Raw genomic sequence first — 16480 nt, 5'->3', positions numbered from 1 at the left:
AGATAATAGAGCTATGTAATGTGATAATAATACAGTCACACAGTCAATATTGCATGCTGGTCACAAATATCTGTGGCGTGCTCTTCAGCAGGTGTGACTGATGCGACTACACAGATCACACACACCCCTAGGGTTAACACAGTCCGCTAATGCTGCCTTTACACGAAACGATAATTGGCCCGATTGTACGATTAACGATGTTTGAGTAACGATTTTGTTTTCATAACGATCAGCGTTTAGACGGTACGATATATCGTACGGAAAATTCGTTTTGCGATCGCTTAAGCCTATCTCACACATTGGTTAAATCGGCGAACGACACGGAACGATCTGCGATTTTTTTTGCGAACGATCAACGACAATTTGAGAACATGTTCAAAGATCAAAATGAACGATTTCTCGCTCGTTTGCTGCGTTTACTGCGTTTACACGTACGATTATCGTTCGAATTCGATTGTTATCGCGCAAATTCGCACGATAATTGTTACGTGTAAACGCAGCATAAGAGGTCAGCCTGATCATCTATTTATTATGTACAAGAGATTTCCTCCATTGGTCTTCAGGCTTCTAGAATGTGCTCGCCATTTCCTTCCTGACACGTCGTCACATGGTGCGCTGACATTATCGGAGCCTCGCAGGTTACTTGTTGACAGCTATTTATTAACCACTTTAGAACAAACACTCTTATCCACCGAGAGAACAACTGTTTACCCAGCTGTAGGGCCGCAGCGTCTCAAGGACAGCGAGAGCTGCATGGAGGACGGACTCTAGAGGGCGACGCATTGCAGTGATGTCATATACTGTTCCCTCCAATCTATAGCAGATAATATAGTAGTAATAACCACATAAACAGACTACAAAGATTACACCACATGGGACCTTCCTGCCATCCAGAGACTATGGAGTCTGGGTTTATTAGTACCTCTACGTCCACTCTTTATATATGAGTAGGAACAGGAAATACCAGATCTCTCTATCTATAATTTACTGATACCGAGGCAGGTGATAAGGTGGAGACACCTGAGACAGACATAACATGGATTACTGTACGTTGCAAATTTAGACATGGGTTAGCCCCAGTATATATGGCTATAGGCAGAATACACTTTTATAAGTCATGTACCGCTGCTTTTTTAAAAGGGTTATGCAGGACTTGAAAAAACACAGCTACTTTCTTGCAATAACAGCGCCAACCCTATCCTCAGGTTGTGCGGGGTATTACAATCAGCTGCATTCACTTCAATAGAACTGAGCTGCAAAACTCTACACTCCATCTGAGGACAGGAGAATAAAGCGGACATGTTTTTTTTAAAGCCTGGATAACCACTTTAAATCCACTGTAAAATACATATCTGCACCCCGGGGGAGATTTATCAAACATGGTGTAAAGTGAAACTGGCTCAGTTGCCCCTAGCAACCAATCAGATTCCACCTTTCATTTTCCAAAGAGTCTGTGAGGAATGAAAGGTGGAATCTGATTGGTTGCTAGGGGCAACTGGGCCAGTTTCACTTTACACCATGTTTGATAAATCTCCCTCCATATGCGGAGTGGATTGAAAACCATAGGAGGTGGAGTTCAGATAGATTTTGGAATGGGATATGCATCATGTGAACATACCCTTATGCCCAAAACCTGTACTCTTACTTGGACACAGTATTTTTCCCTGGTTTACGCTTGCGAGTGGGCGTAACTCATGATATATCTGGCATAGGAGGAGGATACATCTTCTCCCTACCATGCTGTGCCCCCCTTGCTTGCACATCAGGCGAGCGGGGGGATATAGCTGGAATGGCGCCAATCTGCTCCTTTTCCATGGGGCACACCAGAGGGGTATCTTGAGAAATCTCAAGAAACCACAGAGATTGCATTGTCTATGATTTTGAAAATAATAATGATAATAAAAAATAACGAAATATGATGGTAGTTTGGCTTGTTATAGATTTCTCCCTTTGGATTGCAATCTGTATCCAAACACATGCCACATGTGATCCAATAATAGAAACAGGAGAAGTTCCTGAAACTACATTTCTAGTGATTCAGCCCACTACTTTCCAGCTTTGGCTATCTTTTATATAATCTATACTGCTCTCTAGTGGTGAAACTGAAGATTACAGGTGGCCAGATAAGTCAAAGGCTTTAGTAGGAAAACAAATTCTTGGTTGGAAATGTAATAAATTAGAAGAATGGCACCATAGATTACGTTTAAATCCATATTTTAGCATACATTAGATCAGTAGATTTTCCAGGTATGGGATTTGCTCAGAACATTTAGCTCACCTAATATATTATATTGTCAGGAACTCTTAAAAAAGGCATTGATTCTCTGTTCAGACCTATATAATGTATGTCTGGTCACTTTTTAATTATGACACAGACCCAATGATGTTGTAATTTAATAATTTTATTATTTCTTACATTGGAATTCATGTTTTAAATGACCTATGAGAATGTTTCCCGGGCAATTCAAACAATGTTTTCCCTTTTTTTTACTGCATAAATGTCCATAGTGTACATCCCATTACCATGCGAATCTGATGAAGAGGCTATGCCTTGAAACGTGTAATTCTTGTAATAAAGCTTTGACTTTATATCAAGTACTACTACTCCCATCATTGAAGGAGTGATGTCCATCTGATTCCTTTAGCGCCACTTCTTGCACAGTTGTACCTCCAGCTGGCATAACCTTCCTTTGATTCCCTTCCGGGATCCCCCCCCCCCCCCAGCCCGCGGACTGACTGCAAGAGGCTCGTTATTTGATTATACGATCAGCGGTGTCGGACTCCTAGCATGACCACCCCAGGTGAGCGGCTCCACAGCCACCATTTCCATTTGAATGTCCTGTTTGCAGTAACAGTAACAGTGTGTGCCCCCAATGTTTTTTAATCTCTCCAGTTTGTTTAGAAATGTGCAGTTATTATGTCCTCTTGGGACAGGAAGTAGCTGTCTGACACTCTAAGGTCAGCCATATTGACTCTCATGGGGCTAATATCCCTGTGACCTGAACGCCCAGAGGTTCCTCCCTCTCTAAGATCTTCTTGACAGTCAATAACAGCTGGAACCTTTTAACCCCAGTGGTTCATGTACAGTAAATGTAATGGAGCTATTTTAACCCCTTAGGGACCAAGTCCATTTCAATATTAGCCCCTTAACGACCAAGGGCGTAAATATACGCCCTTGCATTGTTAAGGGTGTTTAGAGGGGGCTCTAAACCCAGCTGTGACCTACTGCGATCCCGGGTGCTATCTGCAGCCCAGGACCGCGGCTATTAGCGGGCACGGTCCGAACGCTGTGCCCGCTAATTAGCCTTTTAAATGCATCTGTCAAAGTTAACAGCTGCATTTAAAATGCTTCTTTTTCCCTTCCCTGGTGCCTAGTTGGGGGGGGGGCATCGCCCCTCCCCCCTCCCACGTCATGATCGCGGAGGAGCGATCCCCGCATCTTTACCAGGCCGGGGTCTGTGCCGTAACGGCGCTGATCCCGACTCGACATTCTATTGCTCTCGGCTGCAGCAGCCGAAAGCAATAGAACACTGATCTCATGGATCTGGGCAGTATATCTATACTAAATCAATATATCTATACTGCATAGATCTCAATGATAGATAGGATAAAGGAAAAAAAAGCGAAAGGCGGGAGGCAGCGCCTCATGTGATACCGTAGGTACCAATGGGTAAATGGAAAGGTAGATGGAGGCTCACCTTAAAGCCCCTTGGGCTTGTTGCATATCACCCCTTTGTGGGGTACTGTGTCCTGTTTCAACTTGGCGTCTGTGTTCAGGGCGGCAGCTAGCTGGGAGAGACAGACTGGGATGCTCCCAAAGGGGCCCGTAGAAGTGCAGGCAAATAGCGGAAAAAAAGCGTCAAACTCCTAGATGCCAGTGCTGCCTCAGAGGAATCACAGGAACGATGATGGTAATATTTAGAAAGTTTATTTAGAATACGCACAGAGTATTACGCGTTTCAAAAGCATAAGCTTTCTTCCTCAGATAGTTGTGCATACAGAGTGTAGGACAGTAGGAGTTTAAAAGGACTGAGAGGATTGAGAAAAGGGCGCCAATCCCGCCCATTAATGTTGCTAGGCAATAATATAAACCAGTGCTTCTCAAACTTTTTCTACTGGAGCCTCACCCAACAGACCAAGGCAATGCCCGGGCCTCACCAGACGGACCAAGAGGATGCCTGGGCCTCACTATCTGTGGTGAAAGTTCATTTAAAATCTGAAAATAATACTAGGGCTAGCTTTCACCTGGCTCCCAAACTCTATATACTAATAAAGCAAGTACAAAATAAATGAATAATGTTGCTAAAATAGAGATCTTTGCAAACAGCAAAAGGACTAAGCGGATCCTAGTAACTTTTTTGAAAACTAGCTCTCCAGATGGGCCTCACCAACAACTAGGGGGCGCCTCACAGTTTGAGAACCACTGATATAAATAACACAGTAGGTGCACAAACACTAACCGATACAGTTGCATACATAGGGCTGATGTAATGAAAAGGCAAAGGGTATATATTACACTGCAGCTATTGGGAGCTAGAGGCAGATCGCTACAGATAAACGTAAATAGATAGCAGGAAAACAAAACATGTTAGATCACTCTGGATACATTGTAACAGTGAGGACTTGTTCTGCTGAGACTGTGTGCCGAGAGAAGAAGTCACGTGAGCAGATGTGTCCAATTACAGAGGAGGTGTGGTGAGAGGGAACCAATGAGGGCACTTAGGAATGTGCCGCCTGCTTCAGACTCAAGCTGTCAGATCGTGAGCTGTCAGATCGTGTTGTAAAACTGGAATCCCCATCAGACTGTGGCGTAGTACAAGGGCTGATATCACTGTGCTGAGCTGCACAGTGATATTCGGCTGTCCCATGGGCATGGCAGGTAATAGAGGAATGCTATAGAAGCAGGTAAACTGCAGCTGGTAGTGGAAACTGAGGAGGGGGTTATAGCATAACGGGTAATGTTGTATATATACAAGTTATGTGTATACATAGGTAAACTATTGGAATAAATTCATGATGATAAATGAATACCTAGATGTATATAAGGATAACATAAGGAGATTAGAGGTAAATACATTCCTCAGGGAGTATATTAACACATAAAATCATTGAATTGGTGATAAAACCATATCAAGGGAATAAAATCATGATGGTGAATAGTCTAAATCAATATAAATAAATAAATAATAGTAGGATAAATTCATGGGGAATAAAAAAAGAGAATAATGATAATAATTAGTAATCAATAATAATAATACAAAAATATTAATAAAAAATATATAGTAATCAATAATAATAATAAAAAAAAATAATACATATACATACATATACACACATATATATATATATATATATATATATATATACACATACATACATAAAATGGAACTTTATATAATGGATATATTCATGGGGGATGATAGATAGATGGAATAATTGGTAATAAATAATCAGAACAATAAGACATAGGAACATGGTGATATACTATCATAGATATAGTGGTTTGCTTGTTTGTTTTTTATCACCATGTTCCTATGTCTTATTGTTCTGATTATTTATTACCAATTATTCCATCTATCTATCATCCCCCATGAATATATCCATTATATAAAGTTCCATTTTATGTATGTATGTGTATATATATATATATGTGTGTATATGTATGTATATGTATATGTGTATGTATTAATTAGTTTTTATTATTATTATTGATTACTATATATTTTTTATTAATATTTTTGTATTATTATTGATTACTAATTATTATCATTATTCTCTTTTTTTTATCCCCCATGAATTTATCCTACTATTATTTATTTATATTGATTTTGACTATTCACCATCATGATTTTATTCCCTTGATATGGTTTTATCACCAATTCAATGATTTTATGTGTTAATATACTCCCTGAGGAATGTATTTACCGCTAATCTCCTTATGTTATCCTTATATACATCTAGGTATTCATTTATCATCATGAATTTATTCCAATAGTTTACCTATCTATACACATAACTTATATATTTACAACATTACCCCTGTTATGCTATAACCCCCTCCTCAGTTTCCACTACCAGCTTTTTCCTGCTATCTATTTACATTTATCTGTAGCAATCTGCCTCTAGCTCCCAATAGCTGCAGTGTAATATATACCCTTTGCCTTTTCATTACATCAGCCCTATGTATACAACTGTATCGATTAGTGTTTGTGCACCTACTGTGTTGTTTATATTATTGCCTAGCAACATTAATGGGCGGGATTGGCACCCTTTTCTCAATCCTCTCAGTCCTTTTAAACTCCCACTGTCCTATACTCTGTATGCACAACTATCTGAGGAAGAAAGCTTATGCTTTTGAAACGCGTAATACTCTGTGCGTATTTCTAAATATTACCATCATCGTTCCTGTGATTCCTCTGAGGCACCGCTGGCATCTAGGAGTTTGACGCTTTTTTTCCGCTATTTGCCTAGATCTCAATGAGAGATCAGTGTAGTTATACTAGAAGTCCCCCAGGGGGGAATAACCCTGACGCCAGGGGAACTTCTAGTATGTGTGTAAAAAAATTAAATTTTAATTAATACAAAATATCCTCCCCTAATAAAAGTTTGAATACCGCCCCATTTTATAAATAAAAAAAAATAAACATGTTTGGTATGCCCATAGAAAACCTCTCCTGCTCTGGACAGTTCCTGTCTCGGCCAGAGATGTCAGTAGAGAGCACTGTGTCAGAATGGAAATAAATGGGGTATTCCCATCTCCACAGTCATAGCAAGGGCTCGTCAAGTTAAAGCGCAACTATAATTTCAGTAGCCAAAAAATGAAATTCCTCAAATAAAAAGCCATCGTGTTAGCTTTTAAAAAGAGCCCTAAACTGCGTTGATAGCATGTGCGCTCGCTGAGATATCCCCAGTTGTTTGGCTCAGAGGAATAAATGAATTTTTCTTCTGGCTGCATGAAAGTGGGCGTGGCCTCTCCCTCATCTCCCTGGCTGCGTCCCTCCATTCACTGACCAGCACCTTAGCAGATGTATCACACATAGCAGGATTAGATACAGCCCCAGCATACAGAATGTAAGATTAGATACAGAGCCCCAGCAGATGGTATCACACACAGTGGGATTAGATACAGTCATCTGCTCTCATTACACTGTAGGATAATGTCAGCCATGGAGGTGGGGGCACCTGCTGCAGACATCTGATAGTGAATGTTATATGTACTATGGCAGGACTATAGCTGTGTTGTGCTGGGACTTGTAGTCCTCCCCTCAGTGACTCACCCACTCTCCCTCATGCAGTACATTGGAGTCATGGTGGCATATCCCCCCTGGGTGAAGCACTGAGTACTTGTCCCTCCATCCATCTCTTCCCCTGCGCTGCTCCTCACACACAACACCCTCAGCTCTGCTTAGTCACCTCTGTGAGGGGAGGGGGGAGAACGTGCTGCTAGGAGGGGGGGGGGAGGTTTTGTTTATGTTTCTCTCTGTGTCAGGGCTGTTATCTGATCCTCCTACACTAAGCATCTGCAGAGAGGGGGCGTGTCCAGCAGGAATGAAGAAATAAGTCAGAGCCAGACAGAGCTGTAAGGGCATAATCAGCCTTATGTATTTAAAAAACTGTTCATTTTAGGTTATTAATGTATATTGCAAAAAGTCTTATCATGACCTAAGCTAACTAAAACTGAATGGTCAAAATATTTTATAGTTGCGCTTTAAATATTTAGAATGACATGATAAAGTACTGCAAATAATTTAGTAACACAATGAAACTGCAATGTGTGAATACAGCCTAGATGTTCTGCAACAGATTTGGGCGGGGAATAGGCAGGGTGGAGGACTGTGATGAACAGCTGAGGGGAAGCATTGCATTCTGGAACCTGTAGTACTGTGTACAACTGATAAACCAGGAAGTACAGAAACACAAAAGAGAACAAAATAAATGAATTTTTGGTAGTTTCAAAACTGCGATAGATAGGTAAGTAATGCTATATGCTGCTGCAGAGGTTTCATTTTTTTTTTACCTCTACCTGGAGTTCCCCTTTAAGGAGTCTGATCCATACTCAGTAGCTGCTAGCCATGGTGAAGGCTAGCTCTGATGCTGCTCCTATAATTGCCTAGATGCTGCTGTCAGTGATTTAAAAATGTAATTTTACAAATAATAATAATAATAATACAGCAGTAATCTGCAATAGTCATGTCTTCCAGGTGACAGAAGAAATATGCCATGCCCCAGTATCCTGACTGGTGATGCATAATACCAGCAGCAATAAACCAACTACATACATATTTGAGAAATAGAAAGGAAACTCAAGCTGTTTACAATAATGCAGTCATAACAATAGAGTTTTCCAATAATAAAAAAAAAAACACACACAAAACTCTATAAACAGCGCTGCAGACAACACATAAGCCAGTATACAGCTGTTCTAGCAGCACAGGACAAGGTTGTCAAAAAGCTTCTGGGTATTATGGGGTTAATGCAGTCCCCGCCCAGACCCCGCCCTCAGCTGTGACGTATCGGTGCCCCAGTGCAGTACTGGGAGCAGAGCATGTTGTGTGCAGTGTGCTCGCCCTGACCACAGCTCTGCAGTAAGTCTCATCCCCCTTACTATATATACATCTAATGATATCTATAGGTGTCCTGGTGACTGCAGGTCCCTGTGGGAGAAGCTCTGTGTATACATCACCCGGATACAGTGTAACATTCTATGATAGTTGTCATTCATTGTATCTAGTTACAGGGAGAAGCCACTTGTGCATTGTGTTATAGTTACATATAATGTTTGGGATCTTTGCTATACACTATTATATACATTGTATCTAGTTACAGGGAGAAGCCCCTTGTGCATTGTGTTATAGTTACATATAATGTTTGGAATCTTTGCTATACACTATTATATACATTGTATCTTACAGGGAGAAGTCACTTGTGCATTGTGTTATAGTTACATATAATGTTTGGGATCTTTGCTATACACTATTATATACATTGTATCTAGTTACAGGGAGAAGCCACTTGTGCATTGTGTTATAGTTACATATAATGTTTGGGATCTTTGCTATACACTATTATATACATTGTATCTAGTTACAGGGAGAAGCCACTTGTGCATTGTGTTATAGTTACATATAATGCTATACACTATTATATACATTGTATCTAGTTACAGGGAGAAGCCACTTGTGCATTGTGTTATAGTTACATATAATGCTATACACTATTATATACATTGTATCTTACAGGGAGAAGCCCCTTGTGCATTGTGTTATAGTTACATATAATGTTTGGGATCTTTGCTATACACTATTATATACATTGTATCTAGTTACAGGGAGAAGCCCCTTGTGCATTGTGTTATAGTTACATATAATGTTTGGAATCTTTGCTATACACTATTATATACATTGTATCTTACAGGGAGAAGCCCCTTGTGCATTGTGTTATAGTTACATATAATGTTTGGGATCTTTGCTATACACTATTATATACATTGTATCTAGTTACAGGGAGAAGCCCCTTGTGCATTGTGTTATAGTTACATATAATGTTTGGAATCTTTGCTATACACTATTATATACATTGTATCTTACAGGGAGAAGCCCCTTGTGCATTGTGTTATAGTAACATATAATGTTTGGAATCTTTGCTATACACTATTATATACATTGTATCTAGTTACAGGGAGAAGCCCCTTGTGCATTGTGTTATAGTTACATATAATGTTTGGAATCTTTGCTATACACTATTATATACATTGTATCTAGTTACAGGGAGAAGCCCCTTGTGCATTGTGTTATAGTTACATATAATGTTTGGAATCTTTGCTATACACTATTATATACATTGTATCTTACAGGGAGAAGCCCCTTGTGCATTGTGTTATAGTAACATATAATGTTTGGAATCTTTGCTATACACTATTATATACATTGTATCTTACAGGGAGAAGCCCCTTGTGCATTGTGTTATAGTTACATATAATGCTATACACTATTATATACATTGTATCTAGTTACAGGGAGAAGCCCCTTGTGCATTGTGTTATAGTAACATATAATGTTTGGAATCTTTGCTATACACTATTATATACATTGTATCTAGTTACAGGGAGAAGCCCCTTGTGCATTGTGTTATAGTAACATATAATGTTTGGAATCTTTGCTATACACTATTACATACATTGTATCTTCCTTGTAGTTGAGTTTTTCTCAGTAGTTTCTGCCTCTGGCTGACAGATACAGATGTATAACAAGTGATCAAACTGCTGGGTGATCTCCTGAATGGGATCCAGACTCTCCCAGCTAGTAGAGGTGGGATGAGCACGTGCTCTGCTGCTCCATTCATTCCCCATGGAGCTGTTAGACCTAGCCATGTGCTTTACTGACTCTCCAAAGGGATTGCATAGAGCTGTGTTGCGCATGCTCCTCTTTTGGGACTCTTATCAGCAGATTTTTGGGGGTTTCCAGTGGCTGCATTCCCTGTTCATGGTCAGACACTTTATCCCCTATCACGTGCATAGGAGATAAGTTATTGGGTGCTGGAATATCCTTTTAAACAGAGCCCAAAAGATTATTGTGGGTTTATGGAGAGGGAGCTATTTAGCATTTGTCTCTATTCACATTGTGTTCAGGATCTGTATTGTCAATATTTATCAGCGCATGGGCAAAAATATATAATGCAGCAGGCTCATTCACTATCATAGACTGATTGTAGACTGTAAAACAACAAGCGATAGATAATCCTAGGACACTGTGTCCCAATTTATTCCACATATACTCAGGGTCTATTGCTATTAAAACAGGAAACCCACTTCAATACAACTTACACCAAAATATGGGCATATTCCATATACAAAGCACTTATTTATTCGTGATTCATCTAAAAAACATCATAGTAAAAAAAATAATCTCCTAAAAAAATTACAACAAAAATGTTTACATAGGCAATTACTCTGTAAAAATGTCTTCCGGGAGCATATTCTTTCTTATATTACAAGCTGGGGTTTGTTATACTATTGCACATCTATAATCCTCTGGTTCTCTCGCTATGCTGTATACCAGGGATGGGGAACCTTCGGCCCTCCAGCTGTTGCAAAACTACAGTTCCCATCATGCCTGGACAGCCTTAGCTTTAGCTGTCTAGGCATGATGGGAATTGTAGTTTTGCAACAGCCGGAGGGCCGAAGGTTCCCCATCCCTGCTCTGTACACGTATTTCTCTCCAGAATATGAGAGTTATCAGTCAGAGATGAAGCTTTCCCACACTAACCCATTTCTATACCTGGTACTATGTTCCCCCACAGATTACAGGTGTTTGCTGGAGGTTATAGCATTGAAGCATCATGTGATCAGCTTCTAATAAAAAGGGATTTGTGCAAAAACAAGAGCAACAGCTCAGCTGATGTTCCTAGTTGGGTTGTTGGCTCTGAGGGGAACCTTAAAGGGATATTCCAATCTTTAATATAGTTATACTGGTAGGGCTCACCAAGTTAAATATTAGAGATGAGCGAACCTGGAGCATGCTGGAGTCCATCCGAACCCGAACTTTCGGCATTTGATTAGCGGTGGCTGCTGAAGTTGGATAAAGCCCTAAGGCTATGTGGAAATCATGGATATAGTCATTGGCTGTATCCATGTTTTCCAAACAAACTTAGAGCTTTATCCAAGTTCAGCAGCCCCCGCTAATCAAATACCGAACGTTCGGGTTCGGATCGACTCAAACCCGAACCCGGTTCGCTCATCTCTATTAAATATTTTTGCCCATACATTCATTTAGCAAACTTGCCTCCTCCTGAGATGCTTCTCTCTCCCATTGTTGACATCCTGTTGTCTAGGTTACCAACCACCACTCTGCTCTAAAAGCAGTGGTCTAGCTGGTGTATTATGCTCTAGTGCAGTGCTTCTCAAACTTTTTCTCCTGGAGCCTCACCCAACAGACCAAGGCAATGCCCGGGCCTCACCAGATGGACCAAGAGGATGCCTGGGACTCACTACCTGTGGTGAAAGTCCATTTAAAAGCTGGGAATATTGCTAGGGCTACCTCCCACCCATCTCCCAGGCTCTATATACTAATAAAACAAGTACAAAATACATTAATAATGTTGCTAAAATGGAGATTTTTGAAAACCGCAAAAGGGCTGTGCAGATCATAGTTACTTTGTGAAAACTCCCTCCCCAGCTGGGCCTCACCAACAACTAGGGGCGCCTCACTGGTGACGCCCGCCTCACAGTTTGAGAAGCACTGGTCTAGTGAAACCACTGCGTCAGGAGTAAATGTGATCAGACATGGAAAATAACCTGTGGTCCGACCAGTGAGTGGCCTCTGTTATGTTGAAACTCATCCAAAGGTCAGTCAGTGAGGAGTTAAAAAATGCTGGAAAAAAACACATAAAAACCATGGCCTGGTAAACATTTTGTTAAAAAAAAAGGCTGTGAAAATTCATTTACAGACCACAAAAAGTGTGTGTGTGTTGTGTATTGGAAGTCGGAGGATGGTGTTTTTCTTATAAAATCTAAATGAATTGGCCTGAAATACAAAACTAAAGGCTGCGTCTCCTCTAAGACAACAACGTTCAGAAATGAACTGATTGCCAAGGGTTCGGCTCCTGGCATCACTGGCAAACAGCACATTATGCCAGGGGGAACCACGGCCATTGCATTCTCCCTGGAGCAGCTGCCACAGAGGAGATATAGGAATATATAGTGAGGCCACTAGAATCTGGCAGAGCAGCTTCTTGTTCTAGATCTCAGATGCGTCCTGAGTGGGGGAACACTTCTGTGATGTCCAAATGCACTATGCAGGCTTACAAAAATACAGTAGCTTTCTTCCAGAAAACATGTGACTTGAATGGAATAATAATGTAGCATGGTGGCTCCGTGGTTAGCACTGTAGCCTTGCAGAGCTGGTCTCCTGGGTTTGTATGTTCTCTCTGTGTTTGCGTGGGTTTCCTTCGGGTACTCCGGTTTCCTCCCACACCCAAAAACATACAGATAGGTGAAGTGCTGCGAAATCTGTGTGCGCTATACAAATAAAAACATTATTATTATTATTATTATTAAGTCTATGGGATTGTCCAGACGAGGGAGAGGAACATGCAGCAGTGCCTGTCTCTTCCTGCTATTCTACTGGTTTTGGTGACTAGGTACACCTTAAGAAAATCTGTTGCTAGGTTTATTCCACCTTAAATAAGGTCAGTATAAACTAGTGACAGAAATGCTGAACAGATCGGTGTATTACTTCCATCATTCTGGTCAGCCGTTCTCCTAATTTGCAGGAGAGTAGGATTCTTGCCACACCCCTTCCCCCCCCCCCCCCAGCTACTAATTGACAGGTGACTGCCTATACACAGCATGCATAGATAACTGCTTCTCATGAATATCCAGGACTACTGGGCTCATGCACATAATGGAGAGGACTACTTATTGTCCATGTTATTCAGGAGGATATCTCTGGATCAGCTGCACAGAACAATGTAAGTGATACATCATTCTGTTCAGCTTCTGTCACTACTTCATACTACCGCTATATACAGTGTGTCTTTAAGCTGGCCATGCATGACAGATAACTTTTGCTCAAACTGTTCAATTTTGCTGAGACTTGGCGACCATCTAATGTATATGTCAGATGTCGAGGGCGGTGAGGATCAGGCATATTGGATTCCAGCATGCCCAATCCTTTAATTCTCGATTAGGTTACCAGGGGCATCTGCAAGGGGCCTCTTCCCCTCTTCCTGTTTGTGTCTACCCAGCCAGGACAATGGAGAGATATGTGGTCTGCTTTACTTATGTGTCCCTACAGCAGTGGTGTCCAACCTGTCAGATTCTCCTGCTCAAAACTTATCTAGTGAAGGATCACCTCTCTAAGAAGACCTCTCCCTTATCCAGACTGGATATCCCTTGACAGATTTTCAGTCCACTATATAATAGACACACTGGCCATTTTCTTTGATGGCACAGACCACCTTACAGTACAATTGTGGGTGGTCTTCTCAAACAGACGTCACTGTAGTGCAGCATAGTAGTAGAATTTAGTGTACAGTGTACCAATCATACCCAGTCTACCAGCACAGCATGGGTGAAATTTAGTTTCTAACATCCTTTAGTATAGTGCATTCTGGGTGGAGTTGCCCTTTAAGTAGGCTTTGCCAGCTACATGACTCTAATTCTTGAGGAAGTTTTGAAACGATGTGCTAAGAGTGTGCTGAGGAAGCCTCATGTTTGTACAACAATGTGCAAAGTGACTGATAGAGTGTGTTTAAAGGGGTATTCCCACTACAAACAACATAAAGTGATGCCAAGTTTTAGATCAGGGATGGGGAACCTTCGGCCCTTCAGCTGTAGCAAAACTACAACTCGCATGATGGCTTTGGCTGTCCAGGCATGATGGGTATTGTAGTTTTGTAACAGCTGGAGGGCCAAAGGGTGAATGCATATGTACCATACTTGACTGGATAGAGGGGCTGGGGGTAGCCTCATCTCTTATATCCCTGATGATGATATTTATGTAGAGGCATCAGGGCCTCTTCTATGGGAAGCATGGTGCATTGTGCGCTATCTATCTATGGGACATGTGGAGCATTTGTTATGGGACATGTGGATTGCCGTGTGACCGGCGGCTGATAAAGCAGAAGTAATGCAGGAATTTTGTACGTATCCCCTTATACTCTTCTATTTCCTGGGCAGGTCTGATCCCTCCAGGCCAGATCTGTGTTGTGTAGACTCTGCATGCTCCAGCGCCGGCTGCTCACTACAATCTGCAGGATGACTGAAGAGGCCAAGAGACTGGCGGGGTGTGCGGCTGTGGACAATCATGTCAAGGTATGGAGGCGTCCGGGGCTGAGGTTCTTATTGTGTCTGTAAGGCTGGAATCACACATGCAGCTAGATGCCACATATCAGCTGGTGGTCTCCTCAAGGAGAATAATATATGTCCCCTGTTAAGGGCATTTCAAAAGAAACCTAAATCCTTGATACATTCATGGGGACTCTTCTAATTAAAGAAGCACTCCATGAATTTGCTCTGCTTATATAGTGCAGCATAAGATATTATTAGAGGATACAGATTCTAGTCTATGTGCTTACCTGTTCTAGCTGATATGTATTGGTTGTCTGCCCTGTTGATTCCTATACCTGTATGATTTTCTAATGCTGTCTACATTTCCCATGAAGTTTGTGGCTTTGGAGAGAGAGGGGAGTAGAGTCTCATTGCTGTAATTTCAGAAAGTCTTGGCTTAAAGGGAACCAATCACGGCGAAAATCCACCTAAAGATAAAGAAACGTGCTGGCATATCACCCAGCACGTTTCCCAAACAGCCCCCTGTACCCACCATGCCCCCCTCCATCAGTCAGTAATCTTACTTAGAAGAACTCCTGCGCTGTATGTCAATTTACGCCAAGTAGTCACGGTGGGCGGAATTAGTCACAGTGAGCGGAATCAGTCACCGGTCCTGGGCGTCTGGAATCGCTGTAAGCACGCCCAGAGGGGCGTGATTGAAAGGTCTGCGCTCAATCCACGTGGCGCTGGCGTTCTACGTCGGCGGCGCGCCAACGTCTCCCAGAGTCCGCGCATGCGCAGTACGGCGGGAGACGACGCCGACGTGCTGCCGACGTGGAACGCAGGCGCCGTGTCACGTGGATTGAACGCAGACCTTTCAATCACGCCCCTCTGGGTGTGATTACAGCGATTCCAGACGCCCAGGACCGGTGACTGATTCCGCTCACCGTGACTAATTCCGCCCACCGTGACTACTTGGCGTAAATTTACATACAGTGCGGGAGTTCTTCTAAGTAAGATTACTGACTGATGGAGGGGGGGCACGGTGGGTACAGTGGGATGTTTGGGAAACGTGCTAGGTGATGTGCCAGCACGTTTCCTTATCTTTAGGTGGATTTTCGCCTTGATTGGTTCCCTTTAAAAAGGGAATATGTGAGCACAGCCTTGGGAGGTGTATAACTACTTTATAACCAGATCTACAGAGATAGTAGTAGCAGCAGCAGCAGCAGCAGCATACACATAGAGCTGGGTGCAGGGGGAGGGGTCATTTATCTGCTAAACTAAATAATTAATAAAGCCATATATAATGAGCTCCCTCTAGTGGTGGTGATAGGCACGCTCCTGCTCTGTACGCGCTGAACAATGAACATGTTCATTCTTCAGCGCGTACAGAGCAGGAGCGCGCGCCTCCCATAGACTCCCATTATGAGCGGGAGGCTAACGGCATTCCGCGGCGGACAATTCCGTCACGGAATTCCGCTACCTTTGCTCAGTGGGAACGGGGCCTTTACGTTTTTGATCGCAGCGGGTCTCATTGCTGACGCACACTGTCATCAGGTGATAGAGCCGGGGAGAGGACGAGGCAGTAGAGTGATCCACTCCCAGACCTATCATTTCTATGAGGCTACATTGATGAAAATAGCCAGCAGCCATTTTGTTGCCATGCTCTCTTCCCTTCTATATCTCCTGATCACAATCTGAGCAGCAAGACCC

At 42.1% G+C, this 16480-nt stretch overlaps 1 protein-coding gene across 2 annotated transcripts in view; it reads left to right on the top strand.

Moving 5' to 3' along the window:
• Positions 1-16480, top strand: part of RPIA (ribose 5-phosphate isomerase A) — a 63318-nt gene that overhangs the window by 25422 nt on the left and 21416 nt on the right. Inside the window, exons 1-2 of one of the 2 annotated variants that reach the window (XM_069976356.1) lie at positions 8507-8585; positions 14678-14812. In XM_069976356.1, coding sequence (XP_069832457.1) covers positions 14720-14812 — 93 coding nt within the window. In that variant the 5' untranslated portion in view covers positions 8507-8585; positions 14678-14719. Of the gene's footprint in view, positions 1-8506; positions 8586-14677; positions 14813-16480 lie in introns of those variants that run through there. The other variant, XM_069976357.1, reaches the window with a different exon arrangement.

The sequence above is a fragment of the Dendropsophus ebraccatus genome, chromosome 7 (assembly GCF_027789765.1).
Source record: "Dendropsophus ebraccatus isolate aDenEbr1 chromosome 7, aDenEbr1.pat, whole genome shotgun sequence".
NCBI classification, from domain to species: domain Eukaryota; kingdom Metazoa; phylum Chordata; class Amphibia; order Anura; family Hylidae; genus Dendropsophus; species Dendropsophus ebraccatus.
The sequence above is the reverse complement of the archived record's forward strand: the minus strand, read 5'-3'. Positions and strand labels throughout refer to the sequence as shown.